The sequence below is a fragment of the Pan paniscus genome, chromosome 16 (genome assembly GCF_029289425.2).
Source record: "Pan paniscus chromosome 16, NHGRI_mPanPan1-v2.0_pri, whole genome shotgun sequence".
In the NCBI taxonomy this organism is placed as follows: domain Eukaryota; kingdom Metazoa; phylum Chordata; class Mammalia; order Primates; family Hominidae; genus Pan; species Pan paniscus.
The window spans coordinates 54,062,142-54,086,738 of record NC_073265.2 but is presented as its reverse complement, the minus strand read 5'-3'; the positions used below and the strand labels follow the sequence as shown (position 1 = coordinate 54,086,738).

Here is a 24,597-nt window from a genome sequence, read left to right as displayed (position 1 = left end):
GGCTGAGGATCTGAGATAGTCTGTATATGTAGCAACCTCTTTCAGCCACCACATGGTTTTATTCCCTCAATCTGCAGAGCTGTGCAGCATTCTACTCCAATGATCAAGGACTCAGAAGATCTTGTATCTGGAAACTCATGCTCCACCTGCAGCAGACCAGAGACCCTGGGGAAATTCATTTTGTTACGCAGAAGCAGCCCTTTGTAGGGAGAGAGCAGTGAGGACAGGTTGGTTTGACATCCAAATAGTTCTGTCATTTTGAGGAATGAGCCATTGAGAACTACTCTGGCCTCAGTTTTCCCATCTAGCTCAAAAAACCCTCTGGTTTTGCCTCTATACTGTGTGCTTTCATTCAACACATATTTTATTTTCTTTGTCTGTCAGTCCCTACAATAGTGGCTGGGAGATAATGGCAGAGCTCAGGATCCCTGTCCTCTACTGGGGAGAAAGGCATGTAAGAAGATGAGAATGCCGAGTGTTAAATGAGAAGGTAAATGCACAGAGAAGGGGCACCAGAACCAGGACAAAGGGGTAGGACAGGCATTCTAGGGAGAGGGGACAGCGTGTAATCAATGGCATGGAGGCATGAACAGCACAGCATGTGTATGTAGGGCGGCCAGTCTGGAAAAGCAGACAGCTTTGTGCAGAGAGGGCCTTGTAGGTTGTGTGGAGGAGACCACATTTTAACCTCAGGGCAATGGGAAGTCATTGAAGGTTTGGGAGGTGTGGGGGTCTGTTTTGTGTGTGTACCATTTAATCATTCTGCAAAGTGTACTGAGTGCCCCTTAAGTGGGGGTGCTTTCTAAGGCATCATCCTACAATTATTCACTGAAAAGAATGTAAGGCCCCCTGTTATCTACTCACTATTCTAAACTCTCCCTATATCTCATTTAATCCTCACGAAAGTATCCATGAAATAGATACAATTGTTATCCTCATTGAACAGATCAGGAACCTGAGGCTTGAAGAAGTTAGATGACCTGGTTAAGGCCACTTGACTGGATTCAAACCCTGCCTGACTCCACATGACTCCTTTGGGCAGCATCGTGTGACCACACCACGTAAGATCTAGGTCCTGCCTTGGAGAGCTGATGAACCAAACCAGCAGGAAGGTAGAAAAGTCCTGATAAGGACACTTAAAAAAATAATAATATGGGTCTTGCTCCGTCACTCAGGTTGGAGTGCAGTGGTGCAATCACAGCTCAGTGCAGTCTCAACCTCCCAGGCTCAAGTAATCCTCCCACCTTGGCCTCCCAAAGTGCTGGGATTATAGACCTCAGACATGGTACCCAGCCCTGAGAAGGACTCTGATGAAAAAGTACATGGTGTGTGGTGAGAGTGGCTCCCAGAGGAGGGGTTGAGTTGTATTCCAGCAGGGTTAGTTGGATAGGGGCGGAGGGAAAGTTCAGGACAAGAGAACATCTCACAAAAGTGAAAACTTGTAGAATATCCTGACTTGTTAGGTGAATTGTAGGCAGTCTTTATGTGGTCATATGTGTTGGGGGCAGGATGGGGAAGGCGAATTCGGTCAGATGCCGCCAACGAGGCAGCAGGAGCCAGAGCACTAAAGGCCTTGAGTGCTGACCTAAGGGATTGAAATTCCTCCTGCAAGTAGCAGGGGGCTACTGAAGCTTGAAGTGAGGTATGACACAATCTCATTTTCATCTTACAAGCTCATTTTCATGACTGCAATATGGGCAAGAAAGACAGGGTAGTCCATTGAGTAGATTATTCCAGAAATCCAAGTTGGATGTAATGCAACTTGCTGAACCACTGAACCAGAGCAGTGGTTACGAAGATGTGGAGGATAGATTCAAGAGCTAGAAAAGAGATAGAGGGATCAGGACTTGGAGTGGTTTCTTTATTCATTGATTCATCCATTCAAAAAATACCTGTTGTGGCTGGGTGTGGTGGCTCACACCTATAATCCCAGCAATTTGGGAGGCCGAGGCAGGTGGATCACCTGAGGTCAGGAGTTCAAGACCAGCCTGGCCAAGATGGTGAAACCCCGTCTCTACTAAAAATACAAAAATTAGCCAGGCGTGGTGGCAGGCACCTGTAATCCCAGCTACTTGGGAGGCTGAGGCAGAGAACTGCTTGAACCCGGGAGGTGGAGGTTGCAATGAGCGGAGATCGCACCACTGCACTCCAGCCTGGGCGACAGAGTGAGATTCCGTCTAAAAAAAAAAAAAAAAGAAACTGGGGGAGCCCATTTTTAGATATGGTATGTGTGGTGGGGGAAGCCTTTCTGAAGAGTGGATATTTCAGCTGAGACCTAAATGATGACAAAAAAGACAGCCACACAAAGAGGTGGGGAGGAAGGGGGAGGGCATTTCCTGCAAAGGAAAGAGCAAGTGCAAAGACTCTGGCACAAGAAAGGGCTTTGGGTATTATGAAACATCAAGGAGGCCAGTGTGACAGAAGCTTAGTGAGCAAGGGAGAGCAGTAGGCTTGAGGTCACAGTGCACAGAAGGGAAATTGACTTCAGGCTATGGTAAGGACTGTGGGTTTTATTCTAAGATGAATAGTCTTAGGGAGGCATTGAGGGCTTTTAACTACACCAGCTGCAAAATCTGATTTATACGTCTTAAAAGACCCTACCTTCCAACCTGGGCAACTTAGTGAGCCTCTATCTCTACAAAAAAATTTTTAAATAAATTAGCCAGGCATGGTGCTGCACACCTTTTAGTCCCAGCTATTTATGAGGCTGAGGCAGGAGGATCGCTTAAGGCCAGGAGTTGGAGACTGCAGTGAGCTACAATTGCCAGCCTGAGTGACAGAGCAAGACCTTGTTAAAAAAAAAAAAAAAAAAAAAGGTCCAGCACTGTGACTCACACCTGTAATCCCAGCACTTTGGGAGGCCAAGGTGGATGGATCACCTGAGGTCAGGAGTTCGAGGCCAGCCTGACCAACATGGAGAAACCCCATCTCTACTAAAAATACAAAATTAGCCAGGTGTGGTGGCGCATGCTTGTAATCCCAGCTACTCGGGAGGCTGAGGCAGGAGAATTGCTTGAACCCAGGAGGAGGAGGTTGTGGTAAGCCAAGATTGCACCATTGCACTCCAGCCTGGGCAACAAGAGCAAAACTCCGTCTCAAAAAAAAAAAAGAAAGAAAGAAAGAAAATAAAAAAGACAAGAAACATCGGGTTTCAATGGTGGGTTGGATGTGGCAGTTGAAGAAACAAATCAGGGATATGGCATGGGTTTTTAAATTGAGCCCAAAATGGTGGTGCCATTTACTGAGATGATAAAGAAAGGAGGAAAACAGGCGTATATGGTACTGGGGAAGGAGATTAAAACCTCTGTTTTGGAGAAAGTGAATCTGACATGCCTATTGGCATCCATGTGGAAATCTCAGGAAGACAAATGGGGATATTGTTTGGTGTTCTGGGAAGAAGGGCAGGCTGGAGATAGAATATTGGGAATCATCATGTAGTTGATAATTGAGTCACCAAAGAAGGAAGGAAAGAGGGAGGGAGGGAGAGATGGAGGGAAGGAAGGAAGGAAGGAAAGAGGGAGGGAGGGAGGGAAGGAAGAGAGAGAGGATCAGTGAGAGGTCTAATGAGGAAGAGGTGTTAGCAAAGGAGATTAACATGGAGCAGCCAGTAGACAGGAAGAAACGAGGGGAGTGTGAATTCGTGGAAGTTAAGAGAGGATCAGCTGCATGAGAGGTTCAACAAAATGAGTGTCCGCTGCCCGGTGATGACAGTGCAAGGTGCCGTCCTGCTCTGGAAACTGGAAGACAGTAAAATAAATACCGTTTCCCGTTCAGCTCCTCTACAGACTGTCCTTGTAAGCTTCGGGCTGCGAAAGCGGGAGGGCAAAAAGCTTGGAGAGAAAGGATCCTAAGGTGGAAGGGACGGGGCCTTTTGAGTAGTATCACATGAGATAATGCCAAAAATGCATTTTATAACCCCCTCTGTGCTAATGTCATTGTAGCTATTATTAATGAGCCAGGGACTGAACTGAGACCTCTCAATGACAGCGAGCAGATAAGACGTGTGGAAGGATATTCCGAGGAGGAAATTTCAAAATGAAGAAAACCCTTTCCTCTTGAGATCTTGCCTCCAAACCAGGCTTTGGGTTGGGCGAGATCCGAGAGCAGCGTTGCACCTCAATCCAGACTGACCTCACGGCGGCAGCAGGGAGCAGAGTGCCAGGCGGATGCCCAGAACCGCCCGAAGCCGAAGGGGAGGAAGTACAGCCCCAGGAGGTAGGGCTCCCTCTGGCCTCGCCTCCCTACGCCGCGGGCCAATCAGGATGCAGCTGGTAGGCCCACGGCGCGTGGAGCGGGGAGGAGCGAAGACCCGAGGACCTTTAATCCACCACCAGGCAGTGTCTAGTTACACGTTCGATACCTTTCCCTTCAGGGACTTTGTTGCTCAGACAAAATCCTGTGTGGGGAGTACAACCACTTTGAAGAAAGATCTCGCAGTTTCATATGAAACTAAATATACAACTACTCTATGACCCAGAATTTCTCACCTAGGTATTTATTCAAAATAAATTAAAACATAAATCCAGGCCGGGCGCGGTGGCTCACGCCCGTAATCCTAGCACTTGGGGAGGCCGAGGTGGGTGGATCACTTGTAACGAGCTCGAGACCAGCCTGGGCGACATGGCGAAACCCCGTTTCTACTAAAAATACAAAAAATTAGCCGGGCGTGGTGGCAAGCGCCTGTAGTCCCAGCTACTCCGGAGGCTGAGGCACGAGAATGGCGTGAACCCGGGAGGCGAAGGTTGCAGTGGGCCGAGATCGCGCCACTGCACTCCAGCCTGGGCGACAGAGCAAGACTCCGTCTCAAATTAAAACATACATCCAGCCGGGCGCGGTGGCTCACGCCTGTAATTCCAACACTTTGGGAAGCAGAGGCGGGCGGATCACCTGAGGTAGGGAGTTCGAGGCCAGTCTGACCAAAACGGTGAAACCCCGTCTCTACTAAAAATACAAAAAATTAGCCGGGCGTGGTGGCACGTGCCTGTAGTCCCAGCTACTCGGGAGGCTGAAGCAGGTGAATCACTTGAACCTGGAAGGCAGAGGTTGCAGTGGGCCGAGATCACGCCACTGCACTCCAGCCTGGGCGAGAGAGCGAGACTCCGTCTCAAAAAAAAAAAAAAAAAGATGCTAGAACAAGCTAAACTAATCCATGGTTAAAAATAAAATCAGAACAGAGGTTGTCTAAGGACTGAGAGTGGGGATTGACTGAGAAGGGGCACAAAGGAAGTTTCTAGGTGATGATAATGTTCTTACAATTTCATGCAGTGGAGACTGTACCCTATCTGTGCTATCCAATGTAATAGCCACTAACCACATGTGGCAATTGAGCACTGGATTTGAGTTTCACTTAGTTTTAATTGATTTAAGTTTAAATTAAAATAGCCACATGTGGCTAGTGGCCACTGTATTGGACAGCACAGTTGTAAATCCTGATAGGGGTTTGGGCTACACAGGTATATTAATTTGCAAAGGTCCTCTAATGATACTCCTAAGACTTATGTGTTTCACTGTATGTGAAGTTTACATTAAACATGTAAACATGGTCCAGCATGGTGGCTCAAGCCTATAATCCTAGCACTTTGGGAGGCCAAGGTGGGCAGTTTGGTTGAGCTCAGGAGTTTGAGACCAGCCTGGGCAGCATAGTGAGACCTTGTCTCTACAAAAAATACAAAAGTTAGCTGGGCATGGTGGTGTGTGCCTGTAATCCCAGCTACTTGGGAGGCTGAGGTGGGAGGTTGGCTTGAGCCCAGGAGGCAGAGGTTGCAGTGAGTGAAGATCTTGCCACTGCACTCCAGCCTGTGCAACAGAGCCAGACCCTGTCTCAAAAAAAAAAAGCTAGGCACAGTGACTAATGCCTGTAATCCCAGCACTTTGGGAGGCCGATGCGGGTGGATCGCAAGGTCAGGAGTTCGAAACCAGCCTGGCCAACATGGTGAAACCCCGTCTCTACTAAAAATACAAAAATTAGCTGGGCGTGGTGGCAGGCATTTGTAATCCCAGCTACTTGGGAGGCCAAGGCAGTAGATTGGTTTGAACCCAGGAGATGGAGGTTGCAGTGAGCCGAGATCGCGCCATTGCACTCCAGTCTGGATGACAGGACAAGACTCTGTCTCAAAAAAAAAAAAAAAAAGTAAACATAGCCAGGCATGCACCTGTTGCCCCAGTGACTAGACAGGCTGAGCCCAGAGGGTCACTTGAGCCCAAGTATTTGAGTCCAGCCTGGCAGCAGAGTGAGACTCTGTCTCTAAAAAGATTTTTAAATGTAATTCATTATTATTTTTCTATGAGACAGAGTCTTGCTCTGTTGTCCAGGCTGGAGTGCAATGGTGTGATCACAGCTCACTGCAGCATTGACCTCCTGGGTTCAAGTCATCCTCTAGCCTCAGCCTCCCAAGTAGCTGGGACCATAGGCATGTGCAACCACGTCCAGCTTTTTTTTTTTTTTTTTTAATTTTTGTAGAGATGGGGGTCTCACCTGGATTCCCAGGCTGGTCAGTAACTCCTGGGCTCAAGGGCCTTGACCTGCCTTGACCTCCCAAAGTGCTGGGATTACTGGCATGAGCACAACACCTGGCCTTTTTACTTTTAGAAAAAAAAAAAGCTGAGCTTGGTGGCTCATGCCTGTAATCTCAGCACTTTGGGAGGTCGAGGCGGCCAGATCACCTGAAGTCAAGAGTTCAAGACCAGCCTAGCCAACAGGATGAAACACGGTCTCTGCTAAAAATACAAGGGTCAGGTGCAGTGGCTCACGCCTGTAATCCCAGCACTTTGGGAGGCTGAGGCGGGTGGATCACGAGATCAGGAGATGGAGACCATCCTGGCTAACATGGTGAAACCCCGTCTCTACTAAAAATACAAAAAATTAGCTGGGCATGGTGGCGGGCGCTTATAGTCCCAGCTACTCGGGAGGCTGAGGCAGGAGAATGGCATGAACCCGGGAGGTGGAGCTTGCAGTGAACCCAGATTGTGCCACTGCACTCCAGCTTGGGTGACAGAGCAAGACTCTGTCTCAAAAAAAAAAAAAAAAAAAAAAAAAAAAAACAAGAGCAAAACTCTGTCTCAAACAAAAACAACAAAAAAAATTGTTTTTTTGAGATAAAGCCTGGTTCTGTCACCCAAGCTGGAGTGCAGTGGCCAGATCTCAGCTCACTGCATCCTCCGCCTCTGGGATTCAAGCGATTCTTCTGCCTCAGCCTCCCGAGTACCTGGGATTACAGGTACACGCCACCACGCCTGGCTAATTTTTGTATTTTTAGTACAGACAGGATTTCACCATATTGGCCAGGCTGGTCTCGAACTCCTGACCTCGTGATCCGCCGGCCTTGGCCTCCCAAAGTGCTGGGATTACAGGTGTGAGCCGCCGTGCAGGACACGAACAAAAAAATTTTTTTAAAAGATAAACATGGGTGGGCGCAGTGGCTCACGCCTGTAATCCCAGCACTTTGGGAGGCCGAAACGGGTGGATCACTTGTAAGGAGCTCAAGACCACGGTGAAACCCCGTGTCTGTTAAAAATACAAAAAAATTAGCTGGGCGTGGTGGCGGGCGCCTGCAGTCCCAGCTACTCCGGAGGCTGAGGCAGGAGAATGGTGTGAACCCGGGAGGCGGAGCTTGCAGTGAGCTGAGATCGCACCACTGCACTCCAGCCTGGGAGACAGAGCGAGACTCCGGCTCAAAAAAAAAAAAAAAGATAAACATAAACTCTGGTTAATGCTATGCGTGCTAAAGTGTTAGAAGTGAAATATACTCATCTCTGTAGCTTTGAAGTACATAACAAAGAGATGGGTAGATGTATGGATGTGATAAAACAAATACTGCAAAATATTGTAGATTGGTGATGAATGTATCAATGTTCACTGTACAATTCGTTCACTCTTTCTGTATATGCTTGGATTTTTGTTTGTTTGCTTGCTTTTTTTTTTTTTTTTTTTGAGACAGAGTCTCGCTCTGTCACCAGGCTGGAGGGCAGTGGTGTGATCTCAACTTACTGCAACCTTCACTTCCGGGGTTCAAGCGATTTTCCTGCCTCAGCCTCCCAGGTAGCTGGGACTACAGGTGTGCACCACCACGACCAGCTAATTTTTGTATTTTTAGTAGAGACGGGGTTTCACCATGTTGGCCAGGATGGTCTCCATCTCTTGACCTCATGATCTGCCCACCTCGGCCTCCCAAAGTGCTAGGATTACAGGCGTGAGCCACCGTGCCTGGCCTGGATATTTTCATAATAAAATGAGAGAACTAAAGTGTGAGAGGAAGTAGGAATGATGAGTTATTGCCTAATGGATGAAGTTTCATTTTTTTCTTCTCTTTGAGATGGGGTCTCGCTCCATCACCTAGGCTGGAGTGCAGTGGCGTGATCTCGGCTCACTGCAACATCCACCTCCCGGGTTCACGCCATTCTCCTGTCTCAGCCTCCTGAGTAGTTGGGACTACAGGTGCCCACCACCACGCCCGGCAAATTTTTGTATTTTTAGTAGAGATGGGGTTTCACTTTGTTGGTCAGGCTGGCCTCAAACTCCTGACCTCAGGTAATCCACCCGCCTTGGCCTCCCCAAGTGCTGGGATTATAGGCGTGAGCTACCACGCCTGAACTGGATGAAGTTTCTATGTGAAATAATGAAAACATTCAAAAATAAATTGTGGGGGAAAGTGAAAAAATAAATAAATAAATTGTGGCCAGGTGCGGTGGCTCATGCCTGTAATCCCAGCACTTGGGGAGGCCGAGGCAGGTGGACCTCCTGAGGTCGGGAGATCGAGACCAGCCTGGCCAGCATAGTGAAACCCCGTCTCTACTAAAAATACAAAAATTAGCCGGGCGTGGTGGCAGGCAGGTGTAGTCCCAGCTACTCGGGAATCTGAGGCAGGAGAATCGCTTGAACCCGGGAAGTGGGGGTTGCAGTGAGCCGAGATCGTGCCATTGTACTCTAGCCTGAGCAGCAGAGTGAGACTTTGTCTCAAAATAAATAAATAAATTAATTAATTAATTAAATTGTGGTGATGGTTATACATTTGGAATGCACTTAATGCCATGAATTATACACTTAAAAATAATTAAAACGATAAATGTCGTGTATATTTTTCCACAATTGTTTTTAAAATGTTTGAAAGCCAAGGCCGGGCGCGGTGGCTCTCGCCTGTAATCCCAGCACTTTGGGAGGCAGAGGCGGGCAGATCACGAGGTCAGGAGATCGAGACCATCGTGGCTAACATGGTGAAACCCCGTCTCTACTAAAAATACAAAAAATTAGCTGGGCGTAGTGGCGGGCGCCTGTAGTCCCAGCTACTCGGGAGGCTGAGGCAGGAGAATGGCGTGAACCCGGGAGGCGGAGCTTGCAGTGAGCCGTGATTGCACCACTGCACTCCAGCCTGGGCGACAGAGCGAGACTCCGTCTCAAAAAAAGAAAAAAAAAAGTTTGAAAGCCAAAACAAAAAAAAAACATATTAAGAGAAAATCCGTTGGGACATTCTGGTGCCTTCCCTTGAAGCAGTTTGGGGTATTGCACACAGAATCAGGGTAAGGCATTTGGCTTCCCCTGTGAGTAAGTGCGCTAGGCCCATTGTAAGCAGAGGGCAGTGGAAAGAGAGAACACAGGCTTTGGAAACAGACCTGGGTTCATAATCCCAGCTCTTTCATTTTCTCTCTATGTGACTGTATTTGTTTCTTATTTCTATGGCTGCTATAACAAATTATCATACATTTAGTGGCTTAAAACAACAAAAATTTATCATCTTGTCATTCTGGAAGCCAGGAGTCTGAAATGTGTCCTACTGTGCTAAAATCAAAAGCTGTTTTCCTTCTGGAGACTGCAGGAGATAATCCATTTCCCTGCCCTTTCCAGCTTCTAGAGAGCTCCTGCCTTCCTTGGTTTAGTCTGTGGCCCTTGCCTCCAACCTCAAAGCCAGCAGTAACATCTTCACGTCTCTCTTTCTCTCTCTCTCAACTCTACTTCCTTTGTCATATCTTCTCTGACTCCTGTTTCCTTCTTTCCCCTGTGATTACATTGGGCCACTCATATAATCCAGAATAACATCTTCATCTCAAAAAACTTAATCATGACCGGGTGTGGTGGCTCACGCCTGTAATCCCAGCACTTTGGGAGGCCGAGGTGGGCGGATCACTTGAGGTAGGAGTACAAGACCAGCCTGACCAACATGGAGAAACCCTGTCTCTACTAAAAATACAAAATTAGCCAGGTGTGGTGGCACATGCCTGTAATCCCAGCTACTAGGGAGGCTGAGGCAGGAGAATTGCTTGAACCCGGGAGGTGGAGATTGTAGTGAGCTGAGATCATGCCATTGCATTCTAGCCTGGGCAAAAAGAGTGAAACTCCGCCTCAAAAAAAAAAACAAACAACAAAAAAAACTTAATCATATCTGCAAAGTCCCTTTTGCCAATGTAAGATAATATTCACAAATTCTGGGGATTTGAACATGGACATTTTGGGGAAGGGGGTCATTATTCTGCCTACCATAATGACCTTGAAAACTTTTCTCTCTCTTTTTTTTTTTTTTTTTTTTTTTTTGAGACAGAGTCTCGCTCTGTCGCCCAGGCTGGAGTGCAGTGGTGCGATCCTGGCTCACTGCAACCTCTGTCTCCTGGGTTCAAGCGATTCTCCTGCCTCAGCCTCCCGAGTAGCTGGGATTACAGGTGCCTGCAACCACACCCAGCTAATTTTTGTATTTTTAGTAAAGATGGGGTTTCACCACCTTGGCCAGGCTGGTCTTGAACTCCTGACCTCATGATCCACCTGCCTCAGCTTCCCAAAGTGGTGGGATTACAGACGTGAGCCACCACACCCAGCTGAAAATTTTTCTTAACCTACTCATTTACTCATACACAATGACGCATGCCACTGATATTCAATATATGTCAAGACAACACTGGAGAAGAAAAATATCTCTCAAGATTTCTTTCAAGCCAGGCATGGTGGCACACTCCTGTAATCCCAGCACTCTGGCAGGCTGAGGCTGGCAGATCTCTTGAGACCAGGAGTTCGAGACCAGCCTGGGCAACATGGCGAGACCCTAGTCTCTATAAAATATACAAAAATTTGCTAGGCGTGGTGGTAGTCATCTGTAGTTCCAACTACTTGGGAGGCTGAGATGGGAGGATCACTTGAGCAGGAAGGTCAAGGCGGCAGTGAGTTATGATTGTGCCACTGTACTCCAGCCTGGGTGGCAGAGTGACAACCTGTCTCAAAAAAAAAAAAAAAAAAAAAAGATTTCTAACAGGTTTATGGAGATATAATTCACATACCATACAATTTAAGCATTCAAAGCATTCGATTCAATGGTTTTCAGTATAGTCACGGGGTTGTGCAACTATCACCAATCAATTTTAGACTATTTTTATCTTTCTCCCATTTTGAGAAAACAGAGGCTTGAGACATTATGGAAACCTGCTTAGGGTAGCATCCACTGGAAAGGCATTGCAGTGGCTGTTACTAGCTGAGATTCCAGTCCAGGTTATACCTTTCATGAAGCTAGGCCAGTCACCTTGAGGCAGAAGAACAGGGTCTGGAGGCAGGGAACCTAAGGCTGTTTCACGCCGACTTCCTAGAACTAAATTAAAAGGAAAACCCGGCTGGGCACAGTGGCTCACACCTGTAATCCCATCACTTTGGGAGGCCGAGGCGGGCAGATCACGAGGTCAAGAGATTGAGACCATCCAGGCCAACATGGTGAAACCCCGTCTCTACTAAATATACAAAAATTAGCTGGGCATGGTGGCATGCACCTGTAGTCCTAGCTACTTGGGAGGCTAAGGCAGGAGAATCGCTTGAATGGGGGAGGCAGAGGTTGCAGTGAGCCAAGATAGCGCCTCTGCACTCCAGCCTGGCAACAAATAGAGACTCCACCTCAAAAAAATAAGAAGAAGAAGAAGAAGAAAAAAGAAAACCCTGGCCGGGCATGGTGGCTCACGCCTGTAATCTCAGCACTTTGGGAGGCCAAGGTAGGCGGATCACGAAGTCAGGAGTTCGAGACCAGCCTGGCCAATATGGTGAAACCCCATCTCTACCAAATATACAAAAATTAAATGGGCGTGGTGGCACGCACCTGTAGTCCCAGCTACTTGGGAAGCTGAGGCAGAAGAATCGCTTGAACCCAGGAGGCAGAAGTTGCAGTGAGCCGAGATCCTGCCACTGCACTCCGGCCTGGGCAACAGAGCACAGAGCCAGACTCTGTCTCCCAAAAAAAAAAAAAAAAAAAGGAAAACTCTAACTTCCACTCCTAAGTAAGGACAAGGACAAAAGGACCAAAGGCTACTCCCTTTGACGTTTCCCGCATGGCAGATGGGAGATTGGCAGATGGGAGATTGGCTGTCTGCAACAAATCATACGAGTGTGGGTCCAGTCTTCGTTTGCAACTTTGTAACTTCACTCCGGCCTCTGAATGGTTGCTGTCTGCAACCAATCAGACTGATTATCCCTACCACATCAGTTACATGAAGTAAGCGTAAAGTTCCCAATGGGAAACTTCTAGGGGGTATTTGAACCCAAGAAAATTCTGTATCTCGGGTCCCCTCCCACACTGTGGAGTGTACTTTCGTTTTTGTTTTTTGTTGTTGTTGTTGTTTGTTTTGAGACAAGTTCTCGCTCTGTCGCTCAGGCTGGAGTGCAGCGGCACGATCCAGGCTCACTGCATCTTCTGCCTCCTGGATTCAAGTGATTCTCATGCCTCAGCCTCCCAAGCAGCTGGGATTACAGATGTCCACCACGACACCCGGAAATTTTTGTAATTTTAGTAGAGACAGGGTTTCACCATGTTGGTCAGGGTGGTCTGGAACTGCTGACCTCAAGTGATCCCCCCACCTCGGCCTCCCAAAGTGCTGGGATTACAGACGTGAGCCACCGCGCCTAGCCGTACTTTCGTTTTCAAAAAATTCCTGCTTTTGTTCTTTTGTTGCTTCATTGTTTCTTTGCTTTGATGGGCATTTTGTCCAATTCTTTGTTCAAAACGCCAAGAACCTGGACAACTTTCAGTCACCACCCTCTACCGCTAACAGACTGGGAGCAGTGTGGTATAGTAGCTAAGCCCCATGGAGTGATTAAGCGAGCAGGTAATCTGGGTTCAATGTTTGGTTTTGCTCTCCATATCAGCTATGTGACCTTCAGTAAAATCTCTGGAAGCCTTGCTTTTTTCTCATTTGAAAAATAAGGTCCGGGCTCATGCCTGTAATCCTAGGACTTCGGGAGGCCACGGTGGGTGGATCGTTTGACCTCTGGAGTTCGAGACAAGCCTGGGAAACATGGTGACATCCCGTCTATACGAAAAAAAAATTATATATATATATGTGTGTATATATATATGTGTGTGTATATATATGTGTGTGTGTATATATATGTGTGTGTGTGTATATATATATATATATATATATAAATTAGCTGGGTGTGCATCTGTAGTTCCAGCTACCTGGGGGGCTGAGGCGGGAGGATCACCAGAGCCCAGGAGGCGGAGGTTGCAGTGAGCCACGATCGCGCCACGGCAGAGGTTGCAGTGAGCAGAGATTGCGCCACTGCACTCCACTACAGCCTGGGCGACAGAGTGAGCCCTAAGAAGGAAAAAGGAAAGGAAAGGGCAATTTAATCCATGGTACTTATCATTATCTGTAAAATGAGGTAGCCAGACTCACCTGTAAGATCCTTTCCAGCTATGTAATTCCAAGCTTCAATGAGATAATAAAGATGATTAAAAGTAAATTCTTTCAGCATCCTGTGCAAGAAGAGGGATAAAATTTCCCTGAAGACAGAGACTCTACTCGCTTCCGCTGTACCCTCTGGCACGTGGCACAGGTCTCAGAGTTTCTCACTCATGGGCCTCAGGTGAGTGAGAGAGCCAAAGCGTAAAGTCCCTTACAAAGGCAGAGAAGGATGTAGAGTTGGGGGCGGGGGAGGGATTGGGCAGGCCTTGGGGTGGTCTGCCCAGAACTGGACAACGGTACTGTGAGTGTAAACAGGGGTGTCAGAGTCCAAAGGCAGATCTTCCCCAAGGCTAAGCCCAGCCTCTGCGTGCGGGCTAGAGGGGAGAGGGAGTGTGCTGGAAGGATGGTTCTGAAAATAAATCTTCGGAGTCGCGTAGGGTTTTCAGACCCGACACCACGCGCCGCCGGGTGGCTGCCGCAGCGGCGGCCTCCTCCCACCACGCCCAGCCGTCCACTGGATTTGGTATGCTCGGCCACAACCATAAACCTCCTTCCTCTAGCAGGCAATTGGTACAGCCCAAGCTCCTGGAGTAGAGGCGCAAAGAAAGACACGCCCATTGTTACGCCCCTACCTCTGAGTGGCTGGAGAATTTAAAGATCCAGTCGGTGATTGGGTGATTTTCTGCCTCTAGCATTTGAAAAATTTCTAGTTTCGGAGCTTAGCCACAGGCCGGCTACGATCTGCTTGTTCATCTGAGTGTCGGCACAAGTGAGTGTCTGCCCGAACCCAGAGGTGGGGAGCAAAGAGCCTGATTTATCTAGGGGTTTCCGGCGGGAGGGTGCAGACAAATGGGTCAGCCTGAGGGAGCACGGCTTCTAGGGTCCCAGGGTCCCCCGCGATTTCCCTAGCCGAATATTTTCCACCTCGTCCCCACCTTGGTGGTGGGAAGCGCGAGGGCATGGGAATCACACTGACTTTGACTACTAGCCGCTGTGGCTTATGAAGGGCAAGTGAGTTTCCCTCTCTTAGCCTGTTTCCACGTCTGTACACGGGGAAGAGTGAGACCTGCCCGCTGCATATAAGCCAGTAAATGTACCTACAAGGCAGAAGTCGCTTATTACACGGCAGCCCTCTTTGCATCTCCCCACCGGCGATTCTCCTGCTTCCTGGGGAGAGGACTCTGAGGATTCATGTGCTCGCCCTGGGTCTCGGGGAAGGAGGATTCTTTCTGCGCAGGGACCCCTGTTCTAGTGAGGTCCTTGCAGGACACCTGAGGCTCCCTAATCCTCGGTGCCCATCCGCCGCTCTGGAAATTGTTATGTAGCACGGTGTGTGTGTATATATGTGTGTGTGTGTGTGTGTGTGTATAGAAATTGTATATATATTGTGTGTATATATATATATAGAAATTGGATATATAGAAATGTAAATTGTGTAGCAGGGTGCGTGTGTGTATATATATGTGTATATATATATACACACACACATATATATAATGTATGCATATGTATGTATTTTTTTTTTAATTAGAGGGTGTCGCTATGTTGCCCAGGATGGCCTCGAGTTCCTGGGCTCAAGCGATCTTCCTTCTTCAGCCTCCCAAAGTGCTGGAATTACAAGCGCCCGCCACCACGCCCGGCTAATTTTTGTATTTTTAGTAGAGACGAGGTTTCACCATGTTGGCCAAGCTGGTCTCAGAACTCCTAACTTCAGGTGATCCGCCCACTTTAGCCTCCCAAAGTGCTGGGATTAAAGCGTGAGCCACTGCGCCCGGCCCAGGGCACATTCTAAGGGTGGATTTTCGGTTAGCCCAAAGCCCTTTCTCCGTCTTTGTGACCTCTTTGTGTTACCAGTGACAGTCCTCGTGATCCTGTGTAGCCTTGACCCTGCTCCCTGTCACGTCCTTTATAGCACCCATTACGTCCCCTATAGCACCCATTACGTCTCATGAATCCTCATGACCCCTGTGCTCCGGTGTCTTCGCAGACCAGCAGAGGCGGTGACGATGCTCTCGGGCATAGAGGTGGCGGCAGGGGAATACGAGGACTCGGAGCTGCGGTGCCGCGTGGCTGTGGAGGAGCTGAGCCCGGGCGGGCAGCCGCGAAGGCGCCAGGCCCTGCGCACCGCGGAGCTGAGCCTGGGTCGCAACGAGCGCCGCGAGTTGATGCTGCGGCTGCAAGCGCCAGGACCCGCGGGGCGGCCGCGCTGCTTCCCTCTGCGCGCCGCGCGCCTCTTCACGCGTTTCGCCGAGGCCGGGCGCAGCACCCTGCGGCTCCCCGCCCACGACACCCCGGGGGCCGGCGCAGTGCAGCTGCTGCTCTCGGACTGCCCCCCAGACCGCCTGCGCCGCTTCCTGCGCACATTGCGCCTCAAGCTGGCTGCGGCCCCGGGTCCCGGGCCGGCCTCCGCCCGAGCGCAGCTGCTGGGCCCGCGGCCCCGCGACTTCGTCACCATCAGCCCTGTGCAGCCCGAGGAGCGGCGGCTCAGGGCGGCCACCCGGGTTCCGGACACTACGCTGGTGAAGCGGCCTGTGGAGCCCCAGGCTGGGGCCGAGCCTAGCACAGTGAGGACGGGAAAGAAGGGACACCTTTAGGAGTAGATGTGCCATTCTTTAAGATGGCAGAGACCTAGAGACCCAAGTTTGAGGGGAAGCCGGTGTGGGTATTTGATACCCATCTGACATCTCAGTATGACAGGGGTGTGGGAATTGTGCCTGTGGTTGTTATAGTGTAATCCCTGAAATGGAGTAAATCAAAACAGGAAATGGGACCTGGCTACATTAAAAGAGAAAGCAGAGGCCGGGCATGGTGGCTCACGCCTGTAATCCCAGCACTTTGGGAGGCTAAAGTGGATCACCTGAGGTTAGGAGTTCTGAGGCCAGCCTGGCCAACATGGTGAAACCTCGTATCTACTAAAAATACAAAAATTAGCCAGGCGCGGTGGCGGGCGCCTGTAATCCCAGCTACTTGGGAGGCTGAGGCAGGAGAATAGCTTGAACCCGGGAGGCAGAGGTTTCAGTGAGCCTAGATCGCGCCACTGCACTCCAGCCTGGGTGACAGAGCGAGACTCTTCCTCAAAAAAAAAAAAAAAAAAAAAGAGAGCGAGAGAGAAAGAAGAGAAGGAGGCTTGCAAAGGACTACAGAAAGAATGCTGGGAGAGGGTAATAGGCCCAGAGTAGAGGAGCTTACGGAGAAAATGAAGTGGTCATTCGTGTCCTGGGCAGCCAACAGTTGAAGCAGATGAGGGGAAAAAAGTCTGGTGGGTTTGACAATTTTTGTGGGCTGGGGCAGGTGAATCATAGCCCACCAGGGTTTGACACTAAGCTGGCAAGAGGACAGAGACAGGATAAGAAGGGGCCCTGGCTAGACAGGGTTTTGCTTGGGTATTTTGAGGTGAGAAACAGGTTTGTGATAGGAAGAGAAACTTAGGTGACAGGAAGGAAACTTTAGTGACAGGATGAGAAGGGTTAGGGAACCCAGGGGAAGGAGCTAAGGGAGGGTGTAGACCACACTGGTGTGGTCTGCCCAGGACTGGACAGTGGGGGTCTTCAGGGCACAAGGAGAGATCGGGACCCCAAGAGTTGCTGGCAAGCTCTCCAGGCAAACCCAAGAGCTCCATGGAATGAAGGCAGTAGAGGACAAAGGGTTACCAGGCCCAGCATTGCACATGGGCCAAGAAGGGTGGGGGTAATGCCTAGCGGGTGGGAGGATGCTCTGAGATAGCTCTGTTCCCCCCAGGAAGCCCCAAGGTGGCCCCTGCCTGTGAAGAGGCTGAGCTTGCCCTCCACCAAGCCACAGCTTTCTGAGGAACAGGCTGCTGTGCTGAGGGCCGTCCTGAAAGGCCAGAGCATCTTCTTCACTGGGAGTGCAGGTAGTGGGGGCAGAGAGGAGGTAGGGGGACAGTGGTGGGGTGGGATAGAGGAACAGGGAGACCTGTCTAACTTTGCCCCTGTCCAGGAACAGGGAAGTCATATCTGCTAAAGCGAATCCTGGGCTCATTGCCCCCCACAGGCACTGTGGCCACTGCCAGCACTGGGGTGGCAGCCTGCCACATCGGGGGCACCACCCTCCATGCCTTTGCAGGTAAGTAGGAACCCCTAGAGCTTGAGCTAAGAGCAAGCCCAGCTTCTGGGAAGGGAGAGAGGGGAGGTCTGCATAAAGAGGGAGTTTTGGGGGCTGGGCACCGTGGCTCACTCTTGTAATCCCAAAATTTTAGGAGGCCAAGGTGGGAGGATCGCTTGAGCCCAGGAGTTTGAGACCAGCCTGGCCAGCACAGTAAACCCTGTCTCCACAAAATTTAAAAATTAGCAGCCGGGCGCGGTGGCTCACGCCTGTAATCCCAGCACTTTGGGAGGCCGAGGCGGGCAGATCACAAGGTCAGGAGATCAAGACTATCCTGGCTAACATGGTAAAACCCCGTCTCTACTAAAAATACAAAAAAATTAGCCAGGCATGGTGGCAAGCGCCTGTAGTCCCAGCTACTCTGGAGGCTGAGGCAGGAGAATAGTGTGAACCCAGGAGGCAGAGCTTGCAGTGAGCCGAGATCACGCCACTGCACTTGAGCCCGGGCGACACAGCGAGACTCCATCTCAAAACAAAACAAAACAAAATTAGCTGAGCATGGTGGTGTGTGCCTGTAGTCCCAGCTACTATGGAGGTTGAGGTGGGAGGATCGCTTGAGCCCATGAGGCCCAGGTTACAGTGAGCCAAGATTGTGCCACTGCACTTCAGCCTGGGTGACAGAAAGAGACCTCTCAAAAAAAAAAAAAAAAAAAAAGAGAGGCTTTGGGTATTAGCCCAGGCTGAATAGTGTCACTCACAGGCATCGGCTCAGGCCAGGCTCCTCTAGCCCAGTGTGTGGCCCTGGCCCAAAGGCCAGGCGTGCGGCAGGGCTGGCTGAACTGCCAGCGGTTGGTCATTGACGAGATCTCAATGGTGGAGGCAGACCTGTTTGACAAACTGGAGGCCGTGGCCAGGTCAGTATGTTCAGAGGGCAGCAGGTGAGAACTGGGACCTGGTGGTCTTCTGTGTGCCCCTAAAGCACCCCACGCTCCTCTCCAGAGCTGTCCGGCAGCAGAACAAGCCATTCGGAGGGATCCAGCTCATCATCTGTGGGGACTTTCTGCAGCTGCCACCTGTGACCAAGGGCTCCCAGCCCCCACGGTTCTGCTTCCAGGTATTACTCAACTCCTAGCTCTGCTCTCCTTGGGGGTCTGCTCTGCTCCTTGACCCACCCCCACCCTGCCCCCACCAGTCCAAGAGCTGGAAGAGGTGTGTGCCAGTGACCCTGGAGCTGACCAAGGTGTGGAGGCAGGCAGACCAGACCTTCATCTCTCTACTGCAGGCCGTGAGGCTAGGCAGGTGAGCTCTGCTGGTTGGGGAAGGGGCTATGGGATGAGGATCCAGGCATGGGCCACAGTGGAACACAGAGAGGGACCCACAGAAGGGGTAGAATTGTTACCCTCAGGAGCAAGCACTCCATGCAGGAAGAGGAGCCTTGGGCAGGACACTGGACAACTCAGGATGGATTGTAGTCAAGACCATCATGGCACCATAGGAGATGGTTGCTCTGTGAGTGCTGGGACCTAGCCTCCCTCAGGGTTGGGTCTCCATCACCTAGCACAAGGCCTGGCATAAAGTAGGTGTCAGGGGCTGGGCACGGTGGCTCACGCCTGTAATCCCAGCACTTTGGGAGGCTGAGGCAGGCGGATCACAAGATCAGGAGTTTGAGACCAGCCTGGCCAACCTGGTGAAACCCAGTCTCTACTAAAAATACAAAAATTAGCTGGGCGTGGTGGCACGCACCTGTAGTCCCAGCTACTTGGGAGGCTGAGGCAGGAGAATCGCTTAAACCAGGGAGGCGGAGGTTGCAGTGAGCCAAGATCATGCCACTGCACTGCAGCCTGGTGACAGAGCGAGACTCCGTCTCAAAAAACAAAAACAAAACAGAAACATAAGCTAGATTTTTCACCCAAGGTAGGAGGCAAGTGGATAGAAGATTGTACCCTGGAGGCCAATCTGGGTCCTGCAAATCTCCAGCCTGTGCTCACTCATCATAGCCAACTTCCTCAGGAGCATTATGGAGTGCGAGGGTGGCCAGCTCTGACCTGGGGCAGCACAGGGAAGGGTGCCCACATGTGATCAAAGCTCAGTACCCTGCCCCTGCTTATTCCCCATGTTTGGGGTCCAAGTTTGGAAGGGACAGGTTGGCCAGCTTGAGGGGGCAGCAACTCTTCCCTGGTGCCCTCTTCCAGTCCCAAGGCCTGACCCATGGCCTGCGGCTTGAGCCATCCTGCCCATGTTCCCCACCTCCCCTGCTGCACAGGTGGGCTCTGCCCTGACAGTCCAGCCCCAACAGGTGTTCAGATGAGGTGACCCGCCAGCTCCAGGCCACAGCTTCCCACAAGGTGGGGCGAGATGGGATTGTGGCCACGAGGCTCTGCACCCACCAGGATGATGTGGCCCTCACCAACGAGAGGCGGCTTCAGGAGCTGCCAGGTGAGCAGGGAGCCTGGGCTGGGCAAGACCAGCTGGGAAGAGTTATAAGCAGATGTAGCCCCCAGGCAACCTGGGCCTCTGGGTCCTAGGCCCCCAACCTCTGAAGCCATAAAGGCCCTCATATTTGCAAATGCAACTGTGACTTTGAGAGGTGTGATGAACTAAATTCCACAGCCCCCCAGGCCTGCGCTGCCTCTACTCCCTACCCCCGTGCTCTGGTCTAATAGTTTTTTTTGGAGGCTGGGAGCGGTGGGTCACACCTGTAATTCCAGCACTTTAGGAAGCCGAGACAGGCAGATCACCTGAAGCCAGCAGTTCGAGACCAGCCTGCCCAACATGGCAAAACCCCATCTCTACTAAAAATAGAAAAAAATTAGCCAGATGTGGTAGTGGGCACCTGTAATCCCAGCTGTTCGGGAGGCTGAGGAGAATCGCTTGAACCCGGGAGGCAGAGGTTGCAGTGAGCCGAGATCATGCCTTTGCACTCCAGTCTGGGCAACAGAGCGAAACTCCTTCTCAAAAAATAAAATTAAATTAAATTTAAATTTTAAAAAAGTCTTTTTTGGGATGCTGAGTCACAAGTCAGTGATTTGTGATCTGTTTGCTCAACTCTTTTTCTCCAGGTAAGGTACACAGATTTGAGGCTATGGACAGCAACCCTGAGCTGGCCAGTACCCTGGATGCCCAGTGTCCTGTTAGCCAGCTCCTTCAACTAAAGCTGGGGGCCCAGGTGAGTGGGAAGCAGGGCCTAGCCCCTGGGAGCTTGGGCTGTCCCGCATGGGCCTTGCTGATCCCTACCCCTCTGCCCAGGCCACTCTGCAGCCAGTGGGCCCAGCTTTGACCACAATGAAAACCTCTCTGCCTCCCGTTCCCACCCACCTTCCCATCTTAAGCTTTCTACTGTTTTTCTCTTCCTACACCAGGAGGTCCTCCAAGCAGTGTTGTTTTGGGCAAATTTCTTTCCCTTGCTGAAGCTCTGTCCCCTCATCCCTAAAAATGGGGAATGAAATACCTACCCCACACAGCTATCTTCTGTAGTATACTTTATAAACAGGAGACAGTCCTGATTCCTCCCTCAATGTTGGGGGTGGGCAGAAGATTTTCCTTAGGGCACCCAAGGGGAAAATGCAGGCACAGTGTATCTGAGAGGGGTGGCAGGACCTAGAGGCCATCCCTCAAGATCTGTGGTCCACAGATGTACCTATAACCAAGCCAATCATTTTCAAAGCCCTGTGATAGAGGTTGCCTTATTGATCCTTTACCACCTCCTTCTGGGGCAAATTGAGCAAATATTATTCCTCTTTATGGACATAAAGAAAAATTGGGACCGAGGAAGATAAGGCAACTTGCCCCAGGGGTCACAGGCAGCCAGTGGCAGAGCTAAGGATTGGGATTCAGTGTCCCCATGACAGCTTCCTGCCCTCAGCCTCTGAGAACAGCGATGGCGAAGCTAAGACCAGGCATGGGTAGGGGGTCTGCTGTCCATTCCTCTCTCTCCCTTGCAGGTGATGCTGGTGAAAAACTTATCGGTGTCTCGGGGCCTGGTGAATGGTGCCCGAGGGGTGGTAGTTGGGTTCGAGGCAGAAGGGAGAGGTAAGTGTTGGGAGGAGGTGGCAGTCCTGCTATGGGGCTTTGCAGCATGGCCCCGGGAATGGTGGGGGGAGAAAAAGACTAGGAAGGAAAGCTCCAAAGGCCCCTGCTCCTCACCTCAGAGCCCTGAAGCAGAGCTAAAGTTGGACTGCTCCATGCTCTCCTTAGGGCTACCCCAGGTGCGGTTCCTGTGTGGAGTCACTGAGGTCATCCACGCTGACCGCTGGACGGTGCAGGCCACCGGGGGCCAGCTCCTCAGTCGGCAGCAGCTGCCCCTCCAGCTGGCCTGGGCGATGTCCATCCACAAGAGCCAAGTGAGCACCGGTGTGGGGGGCAGGGACAGGGAGGGCAGAGGGAGGTCAGGCATGTTGCAGTCTATGTGTCTTTTTTTTATTTTTGAGACAGAGTCTTGCTCTGTCGCCCACGCTGGAGTGCAGTGGCGCGATCTTGGCTCACTGCAACCTCCACCTCCCAGGTTCAAGAGATTCTCCTGCCTCAGCCTCCTGAGTAGCTGGGACTACAGGCGCATGCCACCACGCCTGGCTAATTTTTGTATTTTTAGTAAAGATGAGGTTTCACTTTGTTGGCCAGGATGGCCTCAATCTCCTGACCTCGTGATCCACTCACCTCAGCCTCCCAAAGTGCTGGGATTACAGGTGTGAGCCACCGTGCCTGGCCTATGTGTCTTTTTTTATTTTATTTTATTTTATTTTATTTTATTTTTTGAGACAGAGTCTTGCTCTGTCGCCCAGGCTGGAGTGCAGTGATCTTGGCTCACTGCAAGCTCCGCCTCCCAGGTTCACACCATTCTCCTGCCTCAGCCTCCTGAGTAGCTGGGCTACAGGCGGCCGCCACCACGCCTGGCTAATTTTTTGTATTTTTAGTAGAGATGGGGTTTTGCCATGTTGGCCAGGCTGGTCTCGAACTCAGGTGATCTGCCCGCCTCGGCCTCCCAAAGTGCCGGGATTATAGGCGTGAGCCACCACACCCAGCCCAGAATAAACTTTTCTTTAGTGAATTTCCAAGTCCACCTCCTCTCCCTTTCCTGGATACATTCACTTCCCCTCTGCCATCTCCTGCCCCACCGTTTTCTAAGCCACCACTAGATACGTTAAATTGTATAAATTGTATACAACCACTGTATCAAGTATAAAGTATAGATATAATGAATAATCCTATTTTGCACAGAAAGAAACCAGGGCTCATGTGTCCCATGTCACATAGTTAGTGAGTGGCAGCCTGGATTCAGCTCCACGCCTGTCTGACCCAGAGCCTGAGTGCTTTCCTTTCACTCCATCCCTCAACTCTTACCTGGATCTGTCTCCTGGTCCCCCTCCTACTCAGACAGCCACCTGCTGTCATGCTCTCCCTCTGTCTAGAGACTCTCTGGACTGGACGAGGAGATCCAGGGGCAGTAGCAGGGCTGGTAAAGGGTCAGGCCTTTCGGGGCAAGGGACTTAAGGCTGAGCTGACTCCATCTCTGTCCCTGCATCCCCCAGGGCATGACCCTGGATTGTGTGGAGATTTCTCTGGGCCGTGTGTTTGCCAGTGGCCAGGCCTATGTGGCCCTTTCTCGGGCCCGCAGCCTGCAGGGCCTACGTGTGCTGGACTTTGACCCCATGGCGGTTCGCTGTGACCTCCGTGTGCTGCACTTCTATGCCACCCTGCGGCGGGGCAGGAGCCTCAGTCTGGTAAGAGGGAGTCATCCAGTGGTGGGCTGTGGCCACGGGCAGGGTGGGAGCTAGGACAGAGGGAGGGCTGGCCCAGTGGGACCTGGGGTGGGGGCAGAAAAGCCCTCTGCTGGCTCCTTTGGGGGTGAAGGCAAGAGGAAAGAGATGCTGGCCCCCAGGTTATGGTCCTGGGGAACAGCACAAACCCATGACTGGGCTTCTCTGGCTCTGATCCAGGAGTCCCCAGATGATGATGAGGCAGCCTCAGACCAGGAGAACATGGACCCAAACCTCTGAGCCTCACCCACAAAGAGAAGACAAAGGGTGGCCTGTGGCCTCCCCGTCCTCCTGCTCCCTAGTGGCCCAGGGCCCCAGGGAATAACTGGAGTAGGCAGGCAGTGTCCCCTTCTGTATTTTTTAGGGACTCTCAGCCTCCTGGCAGGGTTAAAGGGAGAGTACTTTAAACCCATATACCAGCTGTGCTTCAGTTTCTCTCACTTTGCCCTGGGTCAGCTGCTGTAGGGTCAGAAGTAACCCTTTCTGTGCCAGTTGAGAATGAGCCTGTGTGGTAGCTGATGTCAGAGGACAAAGCTCTCTGCAAGGGCTGGACACAGAGCTGCAGAGTCCTGAACATCCCTCCTTTCAGGCTGCAGAAGGGAGAGGCAATGAAGACAGGTGCTCCGGAAGCAGCATCAGGGCTCTTGGAGGGGACTGGTGGGGACTCAGGCTGGGTACAGCCTCCAAACAGAGAACGGAACTTAGGTGTGTCTCTACAGCTAGGCCCAGCCTAGCCCAGCCCAGAACAAACACCCTTCAGAGCCTAACCAAAGAACATAAGCTGCAAAATGTGCACCCATATTTTAAGCTGCTTTTTCAGGGGATAAATAGTGTTTGGGGACATTGAAATGGATGTTCTCAGGTTGTATTTATTTTGGACAAATAAACTAGAGAATTGTGTAAAAACTGTGCCTCCTGCCTCCTCTCTCTCCCCCTCTCACTTGTGCACGTGCACACACGTGTTTGTTTAGGCCACAGTGGCTGAGATCACACCCTTCTGTGAGGTGGTCTTAGTATCACTGGTCGTTTGAAAAGCTGAGTTATCTGATGTTGGTGACTAGCAATAAAATGACATTGTCACCGGGCATGATGGCTCACGCCTGTAATCCCAGAACTTTGGGAGGCCGAGGTGGGTGGATCA

At 50.8% G+C, this 24,597-nt stretch overlaps 1 protein-coding gene and 1 long non-coding RNA gene across 7 annotated transcripts; both read left to right on the top strand.

The window, feature by feature from the left end:
• The first annotated feature begins 70 nt into the window (after nucleotides 1–70).
• LOC134729081 (uncharacterized) lies at nucleotides 71–3,109 on the top strand. The gene is made up of 3 exons (XR_010109943.1): nucleotides 71–227; nucleotides 385–490; nucleotides 947–3,109. It is a non-coding gene; the product is annotated as an uncharacterized LOC134729081 (long non-coding RNA).
• Nucleotides 3,110–8,888: 5,779 nt separating this feature from the next.
• Nucleotides 8,889–24,362, top strand: PIF1 (PIF1 5'-to-3' DNA helicase). 6 transcript variants are annotated; one of them, XM_063596712.1, is made up of 14 exons: nucleotides 8,889–13,059; nucleotides 13,709–13,822; nucleotides 15,629–16,205; nucleotides 17,380–17,512; nucleotides 17,599–17,724; nucleotides 18,464–18,617; nucleotides 18,703–18,817; nucleotides 18,896–19,002; nucleotides 20,000–20,139; nucleotides 20,763–20,869; nucleotides 21,645–21,732; nucleotides 21,898–22,043; nucleotides 23,229–23,420; nucleotides 23,637–24,362. In XM_063596712.1, the coding sequence occupies exons 2-14, from the start codon at nucleotides 13,812–13,814 to the stop codon at nucleotides 23,694–23,696; spliced, it is 1,956 nt and encodes a 651-aa protein (XP_063452782.1). In that variant the 5' UTR covers nucleotides 8,889–13,059; nucleotides 13,709–13,811; the 3' UTR covers nucleotides 23,697–24,362. The 6 variants fall into 6 exon arrangements, with proteins under 6 accessions (XP_063452782.1, XP_054954699.1, XP_063452783.1 ...); XM_055098724.2 differs by lacking the exon at nucleotides 13,709–13,822 and having other exon boundaries at nucleotides 12,889–13,059; XM_063596713.1 differs by lacking the exon at nucleotides 8,889–13,059 and having other exon boundaries at nucleotides 13,476–13,822; nucleotides 17,653–17,724.
• The last annotated feature ends 235 nt before the right edge of the window (nucleotides 24,363–24,597 follow it).